General features: G+C 43.7%; 1 protein-coding gene across 2 annotated transcripts in view; it reads right to left on the bottom strand.

Moving 5' to 3' along the window:
• Positions 1-19,956, bottom strand: part of LOC134464008 (liprin-beta-1-like) — a 60,243-nt gene extending 40,287 nt beyond the window's left edge. For both annotated transcript variants that reach the window (XM_063217444.1, XM_063217445.1), the window contains exons 1-4: positions 19,935-19,956; positions 19,437-19,539; positions 3,986-4,067; positions 545-750 (exon numbers count right to left, since the gene is read on the bottom strand). In XM_063217444.1, coding sequence (XP_063073514.1) covers positions 545-750; positions 3,986-4,067; positions 19,437-19,448 — 300 coding nt within the window. In that variant the 5' untranslated portion in view covers positions 19,449-19,539; positions 19,935-19,956. The remainder of the gene's footprint in view (positions 1-544; positions 751-3,985; positions 4,068-19,436; positions 19,540-19,934) is intronic.
• Between the last annotated feature and the right edge of the window lie 2,026 nt (positions 19,957-21,982).

Below are 21,982 nucleotides of genomic sequence, written 5' to 3'. Positions count from 1 at the left end.
TTTCGAGTGGGCCACAAGTTGGAAAAGGTTGGGAACCCCTGATCCAGGCACAAAATCAGACACCCAAACGCAGTCACCAGGTGCCATGACAAACACTAACCTCAGGGCCACCTCCCCTATATAATAAGGCAAGCCACTGTGACATAAATTGGATTGATTCAACAAACTCTACCCCGCTTGGTCATCAAAGCTCAAAATCTCAAGAGGGACTCCCCAGGTCTCTCTGTAGCCACTCTGAGAGCACCTCAGCAGTGTTGTCAGCAGTGTTGTCAGCGCAGACTACCCCTCTCGTCACCTATACCTAATGCACCACTCCTAAGCTTAAACATATTATGCAGCATCAGACCCCTAAAGCCCCTCCATCCAGGTACAACATCAGACACATAGAAAGCCATTCCACCCTACTTGGTCATCCATTTATCAAGATGTGTGTGAGTCCCTCTCGTCTCTTCACCTCAACTATGTCAGCCATTATCCCTACCCTCCCTGATCATCCAGACACAAAATAAATCACGCACGGAAAGTGTCTCTTAACATCACTCACCATGCGTCCCTGGAGCCAGTCTGTGAGCACCTCAGCGGTGTTGTCGGACACCTGGCAGCGCAGGCTGTCCCTCTCGTCGCCGTCCATCATGTCCAGCGCCCCCCGAAGGTCCTCCAGCAGGTGCAGCGCCCGCAGGCTGCTTATGAAGGGCGACGTCGGGGACTGGCAGTCAAACAGCCCGTTGGAGTAGTCTATGGCCTTGGAGCCTGCGGGAGAGGTGAGAAGAAGGAGGTTGTGAATGAGAAGTTTCTCTGTGTGCCTCTGTCTGTCTGTGTGTCAAGATGTTTTTTATAAGTGTGTAATATGGTGTGTGTGTGTGTGTGTGCGTGTGTGTTAGAACAAGAAGCTTTTTTTAAGTCTCTCTCTCTCTCTCTCTCTCTCTCTCTCTCTCTCTCTCTCTCTCTCTCTCTCTCTCTCTCTCTCTCTCTCTCTCTCTCTCTCTCTCTCAGGTGTTTTTAAGTCTGTGTCTTTGGGTGCGTGTTATAATAAGGTATTCATAAGCATGTTTGTGTGTATGTCTGTGAGTGTGCTTTTATAAGGTAAGTGTGTCTGTCACAACAAGGTGTTTTTACGTGTGTGTGTGTGTGTGTGTGTGTGTGTGTGTGTGTGTGTGTGTGTGTGTGTGTGTGTGTGTGTGTGTGTGTGTGTGTGTGTGTGTGTTATAACAAAGTGTTTTCTAAAAGGCTAATTGGAGACATAAGGGGTGCTGAGAATGCGCCTGAAAGTGAGAATGCGTCTGAATGTGTGGAATGTCTCTTCTGCTAATTGCATCACGTAGCGAAAAGAGCGGCATGAGAGGAGTGTGAAAAAATATATAGGCCAGAAATTAAGTCAAGGTGTTTCTGAAATAGATTACTGGGGAGGAAAACACATTTTATTGCCTATGATCACCATGTTTTCAGATGCAGCGAAACAAATGCAACTTCTTTTAAATTGGTCTGAATAAAAAATAACCAGGTTAAAACATTGTGCCACAAAGAAGTGTGTACAAAACCGTTAAAATGACTTGTGGCTAGCTTGTTAAATAGTGTTTATGATTGGTAATTGAATAAAAAATGATTCGTTTAAGTACTCGGCCGTTAAAACTCAATGAAAAGAATGGCGTGTGTGTGTGAGGACTCTTTGCAAAGGCTTCAGCTTGGGTCAGATGACACCACTTGACCTGCCAGTCTGTAACCACTGGCAACAGCACCTCTGCAATTATGGGATGGCGGTGGGAATGGCTGCAGTGTGCGGAAACGAGGGCCCCATTCCAATCCAATCTCCTCCCTCTCCAAGGCCTCCAGCTATAAGGCATAAGGATGGAGGGATGGACCACCGACAGTGGGGAGCAAAGGGGTCAGTTGTTCCGGGGCCCTGGGAAAGGCCCCAGAATTGGGATCCCATTACATTGTATGTATTGACAGGGTGGCCCTTTCAGATGATTTCGTCCCGGGCCCGGTCGAAAGCTGTCAGCGGCCCTGGACGGAAGGATGGAGGAATGGAGGAATAGAGGGATGGAAGGATGGAGGGGTGGAAGGATGGCGAGTATGGAGGCTACTGTCCTTTCCTTGTGGCCCGCAGAGAGAGACTTTAGTATGCATTAGTGTAGTGTTGAGCCAGCGCTGACGCAGTGGAAAAACCTTTCTGTCTCTTGCTTGTCTCGACCTTCCTCCACAATAGACAATGTCTGATATATTGCCCTCTTAATGTATATTGCACGGGACAGGCAGAGGCAGGACAGAGAGAGAGAGAGAGAGAGAGAGAGAGAAGGAGAGTGGAAAAGAGAGGTGGAGGGGAGAGGGGTAGAGAGAAGGAGAGAGGGGGAGAGGGGGAGAGAGAAGGAGAGAGGGAGAAGAGAGAGTTTACCGGTATTCCCAAAGCTGGCTTCAAGTGTTTGTTTAGAATGTACCAAAGCGTGTCAGTCCCAAGAGTGAGTCAAGGAGAGCTTGGAAAAGTAAAACGCATAACTAATGCAACTCTACTCTCTCTGGGGTGCATTCCGACATGCGGACTCCCGTCCTCCACTTGGACCTGTGGCCTCGCATTTTGCTGACACCCCGCCTCCATGGAGAAGACAATAAAGTTTCCCCGCTGTCAGCGTAGCCACAACCATTTTTGGGGGACTGCTCTTCATTCACCATCCCGCTTGCAAATGACATTAGAATTGTGCTTTTGCAAGATTTTAATTAAATGTCTGTCGACAGTGACGTCACCATGAGGTCACAAGCAGGCAAGTGTGCTAGGGAGGACGGAAGTCCGCATATTGGAATTCACCCTCTCACACACAGTCTCTCCCACTCACTCCCACTAACACACACTAACGCACACTCAAACACACACAAACACATACTAACACACACTAGCACACACACAAACACTAGGGTGACCAGCTGTCCGGACTTCGGCCGGACAACCCCGCCCCTTAACTTTCTAACCTAGCGTCCTTGCGCGCACCCATTGCTTCGACTTGCCGAATCCCCGCCTCCGTGGAGAAAATTGTGAAGTTGGCATTCTAAACTGTAGGCAGAAATCAGGGAACAGCGCTGCCATCTTACCTCAGACAACTCAGCTGCCAACAACAGTTTTACTTGTAAAACAATATTTTTGGGGGGAAGGATTTTCGCATTGCATTACCTCACTCCGATAAAGGAGTCATCATCACTAACTTAATATTGTATCAGACGGCAGGTTCCTTAGACAAATCCTTCCGTTGTTGTCTGTGTAGGCTATTTCATATATATATATATATATTTTTTAAATGTATTTTGGGTAGTCGTGCATTCGTAGGCCTAATAGCCAACCATTAATTTGATTTACTTTATTCAAAGTTGGTCAGAAGTAGGCCTATTATCAGCGGTGTTTTAAGGGTGTTTTTCATGCAGACGCTGGATAACCAACAACACGAGCTCAAAATACAGACAGCGCCCGTGCAGAAAGACGTTTCTTTGCCCTGTTTGTAAAGTTGTGAGAACCCTCGTATCATTGTAAAGGCATTTAGCGGACAAACTTAATTGCACTTGGCCAATGCGTTGCCAACAGTGCAGGAAACAATAGGAAACAGACAGTAGGCAATAATATAGTTGCCTTATTTAACTTTCATCCAGTCAGTTAATGAACTTCATATATGGCTATTGCACGGAGATTTCCCCGACACAAGGCGACAGCAATACAGTTAATTCGCTGGGCGAGAGGTTATATCTGGAGTAACATGGCGGTCGCAGATATCGGAAACGCGACCGACTATCAAGGTCTAGTTTGCGTCGATGACGTTGCCTCGCAGCTCGAGGCCATAAGCAAAAGGCTAGGAGGAAAGGAAAGACAAAGAGAGGGACACACGGATGTCGTGAACAGGTCGTAAAAACGGACCGATGGCCACCCTAACACACACACAAACACACAAAAACACACACTAACACACGCACACACACACGCACATGCACACACACACACAGTGATTACCTGCTATTATTCCGTCCATCTGCTCCAGGGCCGCGGCCAACATCTCACTGGCATCGTTCATCATGATGGCTCCCTTCAGGTTCTAATGAGGAAATAAACGCCAATGATCAGTCTGGCATCACAGCACACTCAGGGCCATAGATAAAAACAGTTAGAGCATTGCAATAGGATCCTGTGGGACTTCCGCCAACAAAACTGGCCGCAAAACTGACAAACATGGCCAACCTCGCGGTCCCATTCATTTTGTACAGCCTTCACCGTGGTCCAGATGTAGCGTTCGTTTTCATTAACCATCATTGGGGACTCAGAGAAGAATTGAAATAACAACCGTTTTCGCGCATTTCAAAGTACAGAATTTCAACAGACTGTGTAATTACTTTTTTTTTTTCAAAAAAGTTTGAGAAATACCAAGGCACTCATCTTCTTTGTAATTAAAATGCCTTTATTTTGTTGGGCATAGCATGATTAAAATACTTCGACGCGTTTCGGCATGAAGCCTTCGTCAGGAAGTGTGCAGTTTCTTCTGTGACAAACAGACATAATTAAAAGACATCATGAGTGTTCTCAGGTGTGCAGGGTGGGACCAATTAGCCAATGGCTAACCACTCTTCAACAAAGGTGACATGAAAAACAGAAAGACAACAATATCAATTGTGGGCAGCAGGGGGCCTCATTCTACAGTCTCTACAGATATAATAGAGTATTGGACAGCAAAACAGAAATCAACCAAGCCTGTCACCAAAGAGCACCATCTTAAAAAACTAGACAGTTCCAGGAAGCACTCCAACTGGACTTCATTCTGAAACATTTTGAAACACAAAGGCAGTGTTTTTGAAGGAGTTGCTCCGCAGACACCAACCTGCGTTTTGTGGAACATTTGACACATTTTTTGGGACCAAACATGTCGACCACTTTTTCCTACACCCCAGAAGAAGGTCGGCAGATCATCAGTACTTCCTCCCTCCTAGAAGAACTGGACTCTACACCCTCTCCTGATCCAGACATTGAGAAGAACTTCTTAGACCTCAAGGACCTGATGATCAAGGACATCAAACTAGATCTACATGGAATCACACTGTCAGACTACTGGAGAAAGAACCAAATTCCAAGAGGCCTGAGACTAAGAAAATTTCCAGCTAACGGAAGAACAGACAACACTATTTTTAGGAACAAGTGGGAAGCTATCTTGAACAAGTGTTCATTTGACCTGATGTTGTTACTTATTGAAGAGTCCAAAAAAGACAGAGAAGCACTCAAAAGTGAAATCGAAGATTTACAAAAGACTGTTGCACAACATGAAGATCAAGAACACCTCAAAAACCTGGAGAAGAAAATGAAAGAAGATTTAGAGCAATTCACACAAAAGCTCAAACAAGAAAAAATTAGAAATTTCAAAAGGGATGACATGGATTACAAGACGGGAAATGTCTACACATGGAAAAAACAAACCTACAAACATAGAGACTCCTCTCAGACTCGTAGAAGACCAAGGACAGTCTCCTTTAACATCACCAGCAGCGAGGATGAAGCACACTCGAGCAACTCAACAGCAGAAGAAGGGGGCTCTTTTTTAGACCAGAAGAAGAAACAACAACAAAAGACCACCACCACCAAACCAGGACGAAAACCCCAACAAGCAAAAAGAAACCAACTAGAAGAGGAAGAAAAAAGAAACACAGCCAGGCGACCCACGAGGAGTTACAAAGGGACACAGTAATCAACATCTCAGGAAAACCTCTTTCAGAAAACTGCATAGATGTGCTATCAAAGGGCTTGACTTTTGCTCCAACTTACTCATCCAGAGAATTCGACACAAAGATTGACCTCTACAGGTTCTACAGAAACTTGCACCTTAAAGCCTGGTACAGTATGAACAGTCAAACTTCAAAGACTCATATTGACTCTGTTAGCACAACTACGCAAGGAACCCCCTTTAAACCCAGGTCTACTTTTTGTCCTGTCACTGCAAATGCTACTCTGAGTACCTTTACCAAGAAAGTGGACTTTGAAGTAGATAAAATGTACCAACAAAGAAAAAATAGACCCAAGTACTATAATTTAACAAAACAGGAACGTTGTGCTCTTGAACAGATGATGAAAAATGATGATTTGATAATTAAACGAGCCGATAAGGGAGGAGCTGTGGTTGTTTGGGGGAAAGATAAATACATAAAAGAGGTAAACAGACAACTGAATGATCCTGTGTACTATGAGGTTTTGAAACACAACCCTACAGAGGTCTTAAAAATGGAGTTAAAAACCATACTGACTGAAGCTAAAGAAAATGACTGGATCTCTGATGGTGAATGTAAATTTCTTTTCAAAGAGCATCCTAAACTGGCATCTTTTTACCTTCTACCAAAGATACATAAACATTTGGAAAATCCCCCAGGGAGACCAGTCATATCTGGGATTGACAGTCTTACAGAACCTGTTTCAAAATACATAGATTACTTCATTAAGCCCATTTTACCTCAACTCCCAGCATATATACAAGACACTACAGCTGTTCTTAAGAAGATACAGGAACTAGGTAATATAGGGCAAGATACTTTATTAGTAACTATGGATGTGGAGTCACTATACACCTCTATTGTGCATGAAGAGGGGCTAGCAGCACTCGAGTTTTTTCTACAAGACCACCTACAAACAGAATCTCCCCCTGCACATTTCCTCTTAAAATTAACTAAATGGACATTACATAATAACATCTTTATTTTTCAAGATCGCCTTTTTAAGCAAGCTAAAGGATGTGCAATGGGAGCTTGCTACAGTCCTTCCTATGCGGGTTTATATATGGGTAAATGGGAAAATGATTTTGTGTTTAACTCTACTAAAAATTCCTATTTAAATAAGATAATCTACTATGGGAGGTATATTGATGATGTACTCCTACTGTGGGATGGTTCAGAAGCTGAACTAGTGTCTTTCCATACTTACCTCAATGGCATAAACAAAAACATCAAACTGTCTCTGGAATATGACAAACAACGCATCAGCTTTCTAGATCTAGAAATATACAAGGATAACGAAGGTCTCTTACATTCCACCATCTATAGAAAGCCTACTTCACGTAATACTATCTTGCATGCAAAAAGCTTCCACCCTAGACATTTAAAGGATAATATACCCTACGGTCAATTCCAGAGACTGAAAAGAATTTGCGACGAAACTGACTCCTTTGAGGTTAAGGCTAATGAAATGGAAAACAGATTCATTCAAAGAGGTTACAAAAAGAAAACCATTCAGTGTGCTAAACACAGAGCAAATAACGTAGACAGGCAATCCCTGTTAACAAGTGGAAACTCTAGACAAAGTTCTGGGAGAATTTTCTTCTCCACAAGGTTCAGCACTGAAGCAAATCACATTAAGAACATAATAAGAAAGAACTGGAATTTATTACAGTGTGACACTTCTTTGAATAATGTTTTTCAGGAGCCCCCTGTCTTCAGCTTTAAGCGGGCTCCTACTTTAAATGACAAACTTGTCCACAGCTATCTACCACCATCCTCTGGGAACACTTGGCTGTCTAAGAAACCGCAAGGTAGCTTCAAATGTGGTCATTGTAATCATTGCCCTACTATAGTCAAAAGTAAAACATTTGAAGATACACATGGACACAGAACACATGATATACGGCATTTTATTAATTGTAAAACAACATTTGTCATTTATAAACTGGAATGTCCCCTCTGCAATGTTTTTTACATTGGCAGGACCAAACGTAGGTTACAAGATAGAGTCTCAGAACACAAGCATGCGATTAGAACAAAAAATGAGAACTATTAAATGGCTGGTCATTTCAAAGGCCAGCACAACAGTGACCCTGTTTTTTTAAGAGCTATAAGTATTGATTATACACCACAAACAATGAGAAGGGGCGATAGATTAAAACAATTAAATCAGCGAGAGAGCTACTGGATTTTTAAATTAAAAGCTACTCAATATCCAGGCTTAAATGATGAGATGAAATACTGCCACTTTTTGTAAACACTACTGTTTTGCTGTCCAATACTCTATTATATCTGTAGAGACTGTAGAATGAGGCCCCCTGCTGCCCACAATTGATATTGTTGTCTTTCTGTGTTTTTTATGTCACCTTTGTTGAAGAGTGGTTAGCCATTGGCTAATTGGTCCCACCCTGCACACCTGAGAACACTCATGATGTCTTTTAATTATGTCTGTTTGTCACAGAAGAAACTGCACACTTCCTGACGAAGGCTTCATGCCGAAACGCGTCGAAGTATTTTAATCATGCTATGCCCAACAAAATAAAGGCATTTTAATTACAAAGAAGATGAGTGCCTTGGTATTTCTCAAACTTTTTTGAAATCAACCAAGCCTGTCACCAAAGAGCACCATCTTAAAAAAACTAGACAGTTCCAGGAAGCACTCCAACTGGACTTCATTCTGAGACTGTGTAATTACTTGACCTTAAATGGTAACTTGTAGGCCTACCAGAAGAAAAGTAGCACGGCCAAATTTGTACAATTAATACATGTAACCTAGCCATGCTAACACAAACCTATGGCAGAGATGGGTTTAGCTGGACCCAACGAGGCTTGCGTAAACCCACGTAAAGAGAGATCAAAGACTGCATCAACTCTTCTTATCTACGGCCCTGAGCACACTATGAGGGTTCAAGGAACACACCTTAATTATGACACTTTTTTACACCTAGTTGGACTATTTTTTTTTTCTGGACATTATTTTTTTATCTTTTCATGTCTGCCGTTATTGAGATAGGACATTCAAAGACTGTGACAGTAAAGCAGAGTGGGGGTTCGAACCTGGTTCTGCTCCCCATAGGCAATGTTACCCATGGAATGGCGTGTTAGCACTCTGCGCCATAGCAGCACCCCATCCTCTCAGACCAGTTTTGAAATCATGGCACACTATGATGTGTTAAAATGTGTCAGTGGAATTGATTCAAATGGGGGAAATAAACGCCAATCCAGATTTCAGACCAGTTCTGGCATTGTAAACTACATAGGATTAACCTGGCTCTCTGTTAATGACTATAGCAAAGGTTGCCAAATAGGGGAAGCATTTCAGATCCGTGAGTGGAGTGAATAATACAGCTCTGGCAAGAGCCAGATTACATTGTGATGTATCTAAATGTGACAATGGAATTGATTCTAATGAGGAAATGGCAATGATCTCAGATCAGCTCAAGCTAGAAAATGCATAATTTTGTGAACTAATTTGCCATTTAATTTGCCATTTAATCAAGGGATCAAACCGAACACACGGTTTGGGCAAACAATCAGTCATGCCAACAGCACCCTTCTGCCAACACAAGCAGACATCTGACAAATAGCTCTGCCTTCCTCCTTGAGCTTCCTATCCTATACTCCCTACGTTGGAATGATTGGAATTCCAAAACCCCCCGGACTGGAGCCTGGTGTCGGTATTCCTGCCTCTTGACCACCACGCCCCCCCAACTGAGTAATCATCCACCACTCCCCAAAACCCCTCATTAAACCTAATGCCTCTAATTTATCCAAGGGGTAATACGTCTTACATCTTTTATCTTCCATCTGGTGATGAATCCACACATAAACAATGGGATAACTAAAGTCTTAGTCACACAAAATAAGGCCTTAACAGAAAGGAAATATGTACAAGCTAAGTAACCTTCTTGGGGCAAAATAATAAAGCTACACTACAATACACTACCCATAGAATACACTCATGTGTCGCTAATGAATAATTATTTTACGACAAACCCTATTTACTGAACAGACAGAGGCATGTTAAAACAATATCCATATGGAGAACTAGTTAGGCTGACTATGTATGGTGGCCTTGTGGTGTTCGTCGGATGCTTGGAATTACGCAAGAGATAATGCTAAAACCTCACACTGCACGTTCACTCACAGTTCAGCACAGATTCATACCGACATGAACACCATCTCTGTTCGCCTGCCAGCCCCCCCTTAGCATAGAGAAGAATGGTGTAGATTAGCACTACAGAGTGCTGTTGGAAATATACCCACCGGCATATACCATTTCATCCCCCTTCACTTCGCATTGCTTAATAGAACACATGTGCTAGGCCTAGAGGTGAGCTTCCCCAAGGCCAAAAGACATAGAGAGGGGACTGACGTAGCCAAAGCCAAGCTGTGATTTGTTTAAAAAAAACAAAAAAAAACAGATGGTGGGGATAGTATACTCTTCAGATTTTAAGCATTGTTAATAAAGTTACATTACACAGAGAATAAATAAAATATAAGAATAAATAAGACATCAAAAAATAAGATATCAAAACCAGAAGAAGCGTGGGAGGGGGGGCGCCCCCATCCCCGCGTCTTCAAATCGCACCCTGAGGCATAGTGTAGTACTGACGTAGTGGCGAACAGCACAAACAGCCCATTCACTTCCTGGATAAGGGTGAGTGAAGGGGTGAGCTGCTGTGTAGTAGTCATCTCCCAGTAGACTCGTATAATAGGCTGGCCGAGTGGATGGGGTTGATTTTGTTCCTAGCAGGCACAGCTTCATGGAATTACACAAGAGGTAAAGGCAAAAACCTCCACCACTGCGCATATGGTACAACATGACACACAGTAGAGTGTACACTACCACCTCTAAACAAAGCAAGATTTTTTTGAACAGCTTCCTCGCTGCCGGTCATGTGGATAGAGTTCAATTTTGCTCCTACAGCCACAGCAGGATGGAATTATGCAAAATATTATGCAAAAAACTGTAGTTGCAGTTATAATTTCATAGACTCCACATGAACACCAGTACATGTCTTCACAGCATAGAGGAAAGTATAGTGCATTGGCACTACATTGCCACATGAGGTGGGTGAGTGTGGGTGTGGGGAGTGACTCTGTAGCAACCTCCCCACAGACTCATGTAAACAGCAGCATGGATCACACAGGGTTGTGAATGCTGTTGACACTGAGGACAGCATAGGCCGAAACGTCCGGCATGCTATACCAGTAAATAAATAGAAGAATCGTAGTTGAGAGTGCAGCTATAACAACGGTTACTGTTGCATTGCCATCTTCCCACATGTATAATATAAACACATACATAAAATAAGAGTCGTATACAGTAGGCAGCGTGGACAGGACAGGGTTAATTGTGCCCCTACATTACAGGACTCTCACAGCAGCTTAGTGGTCATATCAGGTCGCTCATCTATGCAGCAATGGCAGCATGATTGCAGCGTTCCACTACAGAGCAGGCTTCACTAATGGAACTAGGGGACAGAGTCAGGGCCGCTGACAGCTTTGACAGGGCCCAGGAGGACAAAATCATTTAAAAGCCCCCCCTAACCTTGATAGGTTCGATGTAAATAGGGAACCGGATTCTGGGCCTCTCTTCTACCTGGGGCAAACTACCCGTTTGTCCCCGTCTATCAGCGGGCCTGGGCAGATTGGGGCAGTGGGTCGGCTGGGCAAGTGCCACAGGCAGCGTCGTGGCTGAATCACTCCATTCATCCAGAGTCACTCAGTCACTTGCATTATTCCCCAGGCACACAAAGTAAAACCAGGCGCCAGCACAGTCCAGGACCACCGACAGGGGGGGTTGTGACCAGGGCTTGACATTAACTTTTCACCCACCGGCCACTGTGGCTAGTGGTTTTCCCAAGTCACTAGCCATTCAGGTATTCCACTAGCCACAGATTTTATCATGATAGTGTACGTCTAACCTCAAAAGATGAAGTGCTAAAGCAAGATGAGTGCATTGCTTTCTACATGGAAGTATATCAAGCAAATACAGTAGAAACTGAGTTACTGAGATTTTTCTTGGACTTAAATACTGTGCAAGCAATTGATACACAATGGGAAAACAACAGAATATAGGCTACTATGATGCATATGTCATACCAAGGAATAAGCTGCCAGCCAAATTGGCTAGTGACACTGAAAGTATTACTAGCCACAGCCAAGTTTTACCAGCATTTGGCCGGTTGGCAGGTGCCAGTGTCAAGCCCTGGTTGTGACAGATGGGTCAGTTGTCTCTGGGTCGAGGTAAAAAGGGAGCCCATAATTGAGACTCCATTACATTGTAGTAAGCAGGGTGCGATTTGATGGGGGGGATTGTCCCCTCTTCTGGTTTTGATATTGTCTCTTTTTCTACATGATTTTATTCATAGTTTCATGTAACTCCATTGATATTGCTTGAAATCTGAAACATATTTCCCTCCTTATGGTTTTCTGACAAATCGCACCCTGGTAGTAAGTATTGAAATTACGACTGTAACAATACACTCGACTCACTATTTGGTTCATATCACGATTTTAGAATAATAATGAATTTGAAGCCATCATCACATCATGTGTTTTTTTCTGGACTGAAGGGTAAAAATTTTTTGAAAGGGCGTATCACGATACTGCCTTCTTGTACCGCGATGATGCAGTATCATGACTTTGCTTATCACGATTTCGGGATCTCAGTCTGATCCATAAGTGTTCTGATGTATTGAATGAATGCCCCTGAGTAGGAAATGTAATTAGCCCTTAGCTGCTGTTGACATAAGCGTAATTGACTTGACTTGAAATGTTACTACGAAACAACCCAAAATAAAAGACTGCAGTTCAAGCTTGATGTAATGTATATGAAAAAACAATGTGGTCGCACACTCAGAACTTCATGTAGTACATAATGAGACCAACATTGCGGCTTATGCCTTCATCAGGGTCATCTCTCACACACACATGTAATGTAAGAAAGATGTGACACCAATTATTATTAAATAAGACACCAGTTACTGTCTGGGCAGAGCTGTATTATTTTTTTACATGGTCAGGAGCAATAATTTCAATTATAATTGCCCAGCCCTAGCTAATAGATATCCATGGAAACTACTGATATGGCAATACCACTTGTGAACCAACTTGGAGTGAAAGCAGAACACCAACGTTTTTTTTTCCTAATTGATGGAATTTTCTAGCCCAAATACTTGAGGTGTTTGGGGTTAGCACTTTTCATTTCTGTCTGTTTTGTTTTCCAACGCCCTCCTCTGTTGTTACTGTAAACGTAGACCACCTGCTGGAAATTCTGGAGATGATGTTTTGTTTCTTTTCTTGCCTGCAGAGTCATTCTTCTGTGGCTTCCCTGAGCGCTGGCTGGAGGCATTTCCGTCTGCTCCAGGGAGGCTGCTCTCTGTCCAGGGTTGCCAGATGTGACGGATGATTTCCAGCCCGACAAATGCTCAAAAACTGCTTGGAGACACTAAATCCCGCCCAATTTGGACAAAATTCTAGTGATTTCTATGGAGGTGATTCAACCGAAAAAGCCTGTCCAATGCCTATCTATACCCGCAGATGGTGATCCTCAACAGCCCTGTTGGATGGGAAACCGCACAATCTGGCAACCCTGTCTCTGTCTCCCAGCGAGGACTAGCCGTCTATTTGGTTAGCTGTCTGCCATCATATCGCTTCAAGCAAGGGTAGCCTGGCCCTGGCCATTCTCTAGCTGAGAATTTGGAGTGGTGGCAGCAGCCAAATGTCAAAGTCTGGACCCTGGGCTTTCCTTCATTTCCTGGGCTTCTGTTAGTCCACTCTGATACAACTGTTAGGCGGTAAATTACTTTTCTAAATAAATACCAGCTTTAGTGCGCTTCAATGATTAAACTATTTTCCAGCTTATTTTGCTAAATGTGCCGAGGAAAAGTGCCCACCACACACGTTAACCTGATGCCTCTGTCTCTGTGTGTCTCTCTCTCTCTCTCTCTCTCTCTCTCTCTCTCTCTCTCTCTCTCTCTCTCTCTCTCTCTCTCTCTCTCTCTCTCTCTCTCTCTCTCTCTCTCTCTCTCTCTCTCTCTCTCCAAAATAAATCACACTGATTACATCTTACAAAAATATTCCAGCGGAGGAAAAAAGAAGAAATAAACAAGCACAATCTCCGCTGACTGCACTCTACATTGAAAAGCTATGGTGGAAAAAGACTCCCAATCACATATGGACATATGGACACACATAAACAACCCAATAATTAAAAAGCTGAAAAGGCTGCATTTCTTTCTCCAACACGCCAATCTAAATCTCTACTCCTCCGTGGCACCTCACTTTATCTTTACAGCAGGCCCTTCCTTACTTAGTCACGTCTGACAAACACACAGAAGCATCTGGACTCTCCCCTGCAGCACAGTAAAAAAGGGTGTCTATATTTTAGAGTAACTCATATAAATCCAGATAGAGCATTTACAACACAGTGGAGAGTAAAATAACTCTAACAGTGGAGTCAAAAGTCCGAGTGAAATTCCACAGGTGGCTAATGCCATTTCAACTCTATGGCTCTTAATATTTGCACACAATTGAGTAGAATTAACTCTGAGAATGTAACAATGAGCAAAGAGTAAAATGAACACGGCTACTGAGAAGGATCAGATGTTATCTGAAACAGAGTTAATCAGAGTTAATTTCAACTCTTTTTGAGAGTTATATCTTTAACTCCTTAATGCACGCCATACCTCCAGTGGCATGCTGTTATAGTCATGGAAAAGTTAACTACCACAGTATTACACTACTATGACATAACGCAGGGCCACTATGACTTGGTCATTGCCATTCTGGTAACAGCAAATGTATAACGCTGTGTCTTAAACTATGGTATTTTTTTTACTGTGTGTTCTGCTGCAGCTCTCTCAGTTTAGTACCAGGAACCTCTCTCCCCGTGACCCGTGTGACCCAGTCGGTCGGTCGGCTGGCCAGCGCTATCGGGCCAACTCGCCTTGCCTCTCCTATCCTCTCCTATCCTCCCACTGGATTCCTCCATCCCCCTCCAGATGTGCAAACATACACACTGCACTCCCCTCTATACTCACTCACATCCCCTGCCAAGACAGCCCACCACCACTACACTACCCACCTCCGCATCACCCCACAAACCAACTCTCACACCCCCTCACATGCCCTACACCAGTGGTTCCCAACCTTTTTCTTCGGGGACCCATATTTTTACCATTGTATGCTTGGTGACCCAACTGCGCAACCGCCCACACGAGAGGGAGTCACAGGATACTCTGTTTCCTGCGAAAACTAGTTATCATTTTATTACTCAATTTCAAATACAGAATAACTGTTAAATGTAGCACTTAGGCTACATTTTGTTGTTTATATGCATATATTAGTTTAAATGCTTTGTCATTTATTCAACATGGGCTATATATGGTATTAAAATGAAACCCCTTAACATCAAGAGGGCTTCGCGACCCACTGTGGATCTTTGGCTTAGATTGGGTCCCAAGCCATAGGTTGGGAACCACTGCCCTACACAAGTAAGTCCCCAGCTCACCACCACTCGACTCCCCACTCACCAACCAACTCTCACACCCCCTAACATACCCCTACCCAAGCAAGTCCCCACCTCACAACCACTCTACTCCCCACCCTCCACCAACCACCAACCAACTCTCACACCCCCTCACACACTGACACGACATGCCCTACCCTAGCCCAAAGCCAAGTCCATCCAGAAATTACCATCCAGGTTTTCTTTTCAAATACCCAACTTCCTCTCTCATCTCCTCTCAATCCGCCCTGCTTTGCGATTGAAAATAAGGTCAAGGGCAAGGCTGCCATTCTTGCTGGCTGGCAGACCTGTAGTGTGTAGTTGGAGGACTTTGTGGTTTTCAAATATGATGATACACATAGGCAGGCAGACGATTCGAGCCCCACACACCACACATCCCCCACCCCCACATCCAGGGCCACTGACAGCATTGGCTGGGCCCAGGACAAAGCCATCTGAACTCAATACATATGTACAATCAGGGCTCTAAATTAACACCAGCCAACTGGTCAAATGCTGGTGAAATTTCAGTTTGGCTGGTAGAAAAGACCAACTTACTAGCGAGTAAGTGAGTTCTAGTGAGTGTGTGTTCGGCTAGTAAGATTAAGATCTACTAGCCATTTTGGCTGGTGAGGAAAAAGGTGAATTTAGGGCCCTGTGTACAATGCAATGGAGATCCAATTCAGCACCTTCACCTCCCTTTTCCCTTACCCTTGGACAACTGACCCCTTTGTCCCTCCCCTGTCAGCTATCCGGTCCTAACGTTCCCCACCATTCTTGGCTCACTGCCAAGGCCGCCTGCGATCAGAGAGCAAAGGTAGACCAGCTATTTTGGTTTATTTACATAGTTTGACATCTACCAGATGTGGAGAGATAGGGAAAAGGGGTGGGGGGAGGGGGGGAGGGAGTCCTGAAAGCAAAACAACCCTGTGCCTTCAATGGGCTGCCTGCCTATTTAACGAGGTCATACGTCGTGTCGCATGCACGCATGCGGGCGCCGACAACAAAAGAAGAGAGCCAGACGCGAGTGAGGAGGCGTGTGTGTGCATTTCAAACCAATGCCGGCCACACTTAGAAACACACACACACACACACACACACATACACACACACACACACACACACACACACACACACACACACACACACACACATACACACACACACACACACCAGCTGGACCACATATGTCCCACAGAGACCAAGGCAGAACTCACTTACTCTCTGTCTGCTCCTCACTCACTCACTCGCTCGCTCGCTCGCTCGCTCTCTCTCTCTCTCTCTCTCTCTCTCTCTCTCTCTCTCTCTCTCTCTCTTTCTCTCTCTCTCACTCTCTCTCTCTCTCTCTCTCTCTCTCTCTCTCTCTCTCTCTCTCTCTCTCATTCAGAGGATTAAAATATGGCCAGATCTAAAGGAGCACTTCCACGCAAATTTCTAACAGCAGCAGTCAGCAGCGCAGCTCCATAATGCTGAGGAGGTACAGTACAATGTGTTCTCTGCTGGCAAACCCTGAGAAACGCCAACACTCATTCATAAAACTGTGAAAATGAAGGTTACTATTTTCAAAAGGAAAGCTGAGACGGCTGCGTGGCCGGTACACATATGTGCTGACTTAGCCTCACTACAGTACACAACAAAATAACTAAAAGCAGAAGTATCCCTGGTTCATAACACATAAATGGAAAGCGGCACCGCACTCAAATTCAGACCAGACTAGATACAACAATATTTGATTGCTGTACATATATACTCTATTATATACAACATTACGTCCTTGTATTTCAGTAAGAACAAAGGAATACCCGGGACCTGGTTCCACACTATAGATTGTATGCTGTGGAGTGCTGTGGTGGGGGCGGGTGTCAGAGGTTAGTGCCTGTGTGTGTGTGACTGCGTTTGCCGCATTGAGCACCTCTGTAAGGGCTCCTACACAAGCCACTCTTTGTTCAGCTTATGGTCACAAGGAGAGGGAGTGTGGCTTTCGGAGAGAGGGGGGTAAGAAGAGAAGAGAGCCATGGCCACATAGGAACCACAACACCGGCAAGCTGTTAGTGTGTCTGAGATGGAGGGGGAGCAGCAATACCAAGGGAAACCTCAACAAAATGCAGAAAATAACGGAATATAGACAGCAAATAGAATGGGGCTTTAGAGCCACGACCACATTGGAACCACTGCAGGGTCAGTTTTTCCTGGGCTAAGGGAGATTGGGGGCCCAGAATTGGGTCCCCATTTTATTTAATGTATTGGGCGGCGGGTGCCTTTTTCAGGTGATTTTTTTCCAGGCCTGGCCAAAGCTGTCTGGGGATAGTGAGGGAGCAAACGCTGACAAAAGAAATAAAGGAAACGTAAGTAAAGAATGGAATATAGAGGGCAAGGTAGAATGTGGTAGGCTAGTAGAGCCATGGCCGTATACTGTAGGAACCACAACACTCAGGATCTGTTGGTGGGGATTTCGGAAGAGAAATCAGCAAGAGAAATGTCAGTGAAGTGCACAAAATAACTGTGGACTGTTGAGAAGCCAAGTGTAGTAGCTGCCATCTTCCATTCTGTCATCGCTTACGAGAGAACACAATAAACTCTGGAAAGTTCTATTAAACATTTCTGAGGGGGGGGGGGGTGTGGAAAATTGTCAATATGACGAATGTTGGATCAGAATTGTGAAGAAACGGGGCAGGAGGGTGGCTGTGGCTCATTGGGCTAAGGCGCTACACCATAAGTCTGGGGACCTGGGTCCCACTCATTCCTGTCTTTCTATACTGTCCTATCTCTAATAAAGCCCCCAAAAGCCCAGAAAATTACTAAAATAAATACAAATAAAAAAAAAACATGAGGGAGTGAGCAGGAGTACAGGCCCACAGATGTCCAGGAGTAAGTAACATGAGTCTTGGGAGGCGACGCAATGTCTTTCCAAGAGCCATTATCTGTCTGAGGTAGAGACAATAGCCCAACTGATGACTGCTCCAGCAGCACGGGGTGGAAGGGCCGGGGACAGGAAATGGGATACCCTAACCCTACACATAGCATCCCTTCTGGACGCTCCGACCTACACAGGGCCGATGACGGCTTTGCCCGGGCCCTTGGACCTAGTCACTAAAAAGGGGCCAGACTCTTTGACATGATGTGTGTAGTGTAGTGTGTACTCTACTTAAAAAAAAAACCTAACCCTACTTAGCATCTGCACTTGTTCTGTATATTTCCTGTGCACTTTGTATCTGCTAGTGATGTTGGCTATGATTATGTCCCCGATTGTGAGTCGCTTTGGTCAAAAAGCGCCTGCCAAATGCAGTGTAATGTAATGTAATGTAAAAAGGGCCCCACACACAATACATATAATGTGATAAGAACCCAATTTTTTGGGTCCCTCTCTCCCTGGGCCCGGGTCAACTTGTCCCTTTGTCCCCCACTATGCGCTTCCCTGGACCTACCCACCGCCTCCTCAACCCTTAGGCAGTGGTGTTTGCCCTTTCCCAGTCACAACAGGTCTTTTCCCACAGAGGTCGTCACCTCAATAAGGAAATGACGTGTGGTGTGTGCAATGTCCCAACTGTCCTGGGGCCTCCCAATTGTGCTAACTGACAAGAAAGATGACATTGTCAGTAAATAGCATTGTTAGTATAATATGGTGGAGGGAAGACCCAGACACAATGAGTTACTTCTCCATCCATGTTTTTGTTCTAGTGAGTTATAAAAAGTGGGACTTGGCTCCCACAGTAGCTACAATTTCCCTTCGCTAAGTGGACACACCCATTGTGGAGAGGGCTACTGGATCCTAAAATACACGGCTGAAGGGACAGTTTAAACAAAAAAAAAAGAATATGACTGGAATGTGGGCGTGCACTGTAAATAACAACAGCACATATCTCCCTATGGTAATCAGGAGTAAAGATCAAGAGAAGCCTATCGGCACCGTGCCAAAAACGCACATTCATCCTTCTCGGTGTTGAAAAAAAGATTATAGTCCACAGTCAGAGATGTATGAAGTAGAAGTACTGTTACTGATTTAATTGCATTACTAGTAGTTTGGTATGACTTAATTGCAACTCATCATAGGCTACTACTGGGTAATAAATTAATTAATTACAGTAGGCCTACTTACTTACAGTACGTATATAGCCTACTTCATACATCTCTGTCAACAGTAGTAGGCTAGATTTTCCCAAACCACTCGATTAATCGCACACCAGAAAGAATATGGACTTACAATTTGAGACATGGACTCCTGGGTGTTATATGCGCAGGACTGTCATCAGGGGCGGCGGGATGTTTATTCCTCTGAAGCTGTTGCACGAGACAGACGCCAGGACCTGTCAATGAATGAACGTAAAAGGGATCTTGACATTGTGTATGCCTCTGCAGAGCACATCATCTTTTCTCGTAAGGCTTTACGTTTATATATTTAAGAAGGCTAGAACTATATTATGAAAAGTCTTTGTTTTGCTTTGGTTTGTCAACTTCATGAAACTTTTCAGAAACACATCAGGATCGCCATAGTGAGGTCTCTTCATGTATTTACTTATTTCCCTTCAAAATCTAATTTATCTAAAAAATGTAGCGCTAGAATATTGCAGAAGTTTCACGAGTTGTAGTTTTCTCAACGTTCTTCTTCTATTGATCTTATGCAGGTCTGAAGTTCAAAGCGCGCTCAGCTCACCAAGCGTAAAGCATAAACAAAGCGGACAAAAAGCGGACAGAATCTTACCCTTGAAGTCGGTCTACATATGATCTTTGCCGGGAAACCCGTCAGTCGGTGTGGTGAGGTGTTTTCTCCCCCATGTCCGTCACAATAGTCCAACTTCTGATCGACCAGAGGGCTGACTAGACAACTGAAATCCCACGTTTGAAACTTTGGTTGAGTAGTCTGTCTGGCTCCTCTGCGCTTGCGTTGGCAAAAGCCAATCACGCACGCGTCAAGCAACTTGAGGTAGTCGGGCAAAATCACGGCAGATGCTTGATGATTTTTTTTTCTTCTTGACTATAGGCTAAGCTACTAAGTCAACCTACTGGGGTTCTGAATGGAAAACGGAAGTAAGAAATTAATAGGCTAATCATTGTTAGTGTCTATAATTAAAGTGATGTATCAGGATAACCATTCAATGTGCCACATAAAATTATTCTTCACGATGTGTGCAATTTAGCAATAATACATAAATGTCTTCTTAATGACAGGGTATTCAGTTAGTTATTCAGCTTATTTGTTGGGTTTTCTAGTTTAGGTGGCCTTTAGGGGAACTATAGGTTTCACGAATTACTGTAATCCATCGAAGTGGTCAGAACTGAATAGGCTACAACTATAGGCTACAATAGTGCCATCTGGTGTTCATTCTCTCTGTCATGTGAAATGTAGTGTCAACTCCATCTTATTCTGATGTTAGTCAGTTCATCTGTTTTTTGTTTTCTTTTTTATTTATTCTTAATGACGATGCATGACACAGACTATGAGTATGCTTGGGTGCATTGGCAAATCCCCTTAGATTGTTTCCATGACTCATGAGAAAAAATATGATGTCATATTCTGGCATTCACTAAAAACACATTTGAAAAACTATGAAGAATAAAACATGTTGTTTCCCACATAAAGGAATACCTAGTTGGGGTGACAGTGGTTCTGATAACTGATCTCCACTCTAATCCTATAGAGCCTCCACTCAAACTTATAGAGCCTATTCTTTCTTTGTGGCAGCCAACATGATCTCCAAAAATTCCATACTCCTGGACACAGATACTAAGGACACAAATTCTGTGTCCAGGAGCACGGATTTTGCCAAAATTCTGTGCTTCTGTTCACGGAATTGTTTTCCGTGCTCCTGGACACGGAATTGTTTGAAGTGCTTTCTATAGGCTATTTCCACAGTCTTGTGTTTTCTCAGGATTTTTCTAATTTCAAATATTTTGTCTCAAAAAAACATTTCTTACTGACAGGTTAGGGTTAGGGATTGTTTTGGTCTGGGCACAGCTAGTTTTCTTTCATTCATTGAGTTTGATAGCCTAGCAACCAACTGGAAAAGGTATTTCTCAAAAATATGTCTTTAATGACAGGTTAAGGTTAGGAAATGTTTTGGTCAGGGCACAACTTAAATTGCTATAGCATTATTTTGTTTAGGATTAGCATTTGGTATGTATTTTCTAATGATAGAGTTAACACAGTGCTGTGGTAATAGCCTATAGAAAGCACTTCCGTGTGCCCATCACGGAAAACAATTCCGTGTCCAGGAGCACGGAAAACAATTCCGTGTCCAGGAGCACGGAATTTTGGCAAAGTCCGTGCTCCTGGACACGGATTTCATGTCCTTAATATCCATGTCCAGGAGCACGGAATTTTTGGAGATCAGGTAGCAGGCTATTCCAATGCAGCCTAGCCCCAAAACCAGAGGACTTTGAGACAATTTGAAAAAGAAATCACATCCTCTCACAGCTAAAGACAATTTCCATGGACACGTCAAATGTTTCTCTTCATTCTCCACTTTAGTAGGTGGAACATTTGCCAGCTCAATGAATCCAATTACTAATGAATCAATTACCCAAAGTAATAACACAGTATGCCTACTCTTGCATTATTAGTGGTATTATGCGTTGCTGATGTGTTTTGATGTGACTGTTTTGTCATTTTGGCTCAAGTCTTAGTCTTGGTCTTTCTGTGATTCTAAAATGCAGGCGTGAAAGACATGGTAGGCCTACTCACCTCCTATCCTTTCCTGTTGCGTGTGGCCTCTACTTCAGTCCGTGGATAATGTTTAAAGAATAAAATTT

This window comes from Engraulis encrasicolus, chromosome 15 (assembly GCF_034702125.1).
Source record: "Engraulis encrasicolus isolate BLACKSEA-1 chromosome 15, IST_EnEncr_1.0, whole genome shotgun sequence".
In the NCBI taxonomy this organism is placed as follows: Eukaryota; Metazoa; Chordata; class Actinopteri; order Clupeiformes; family Engraulidae; genus Engraulis; species Engraulis encrasicolus.
The sequence above is the reverse complement of the archived record's forward strand: the minus strand, read 5'-3'. Positions and strand labels throughout refer to the sequence as shown.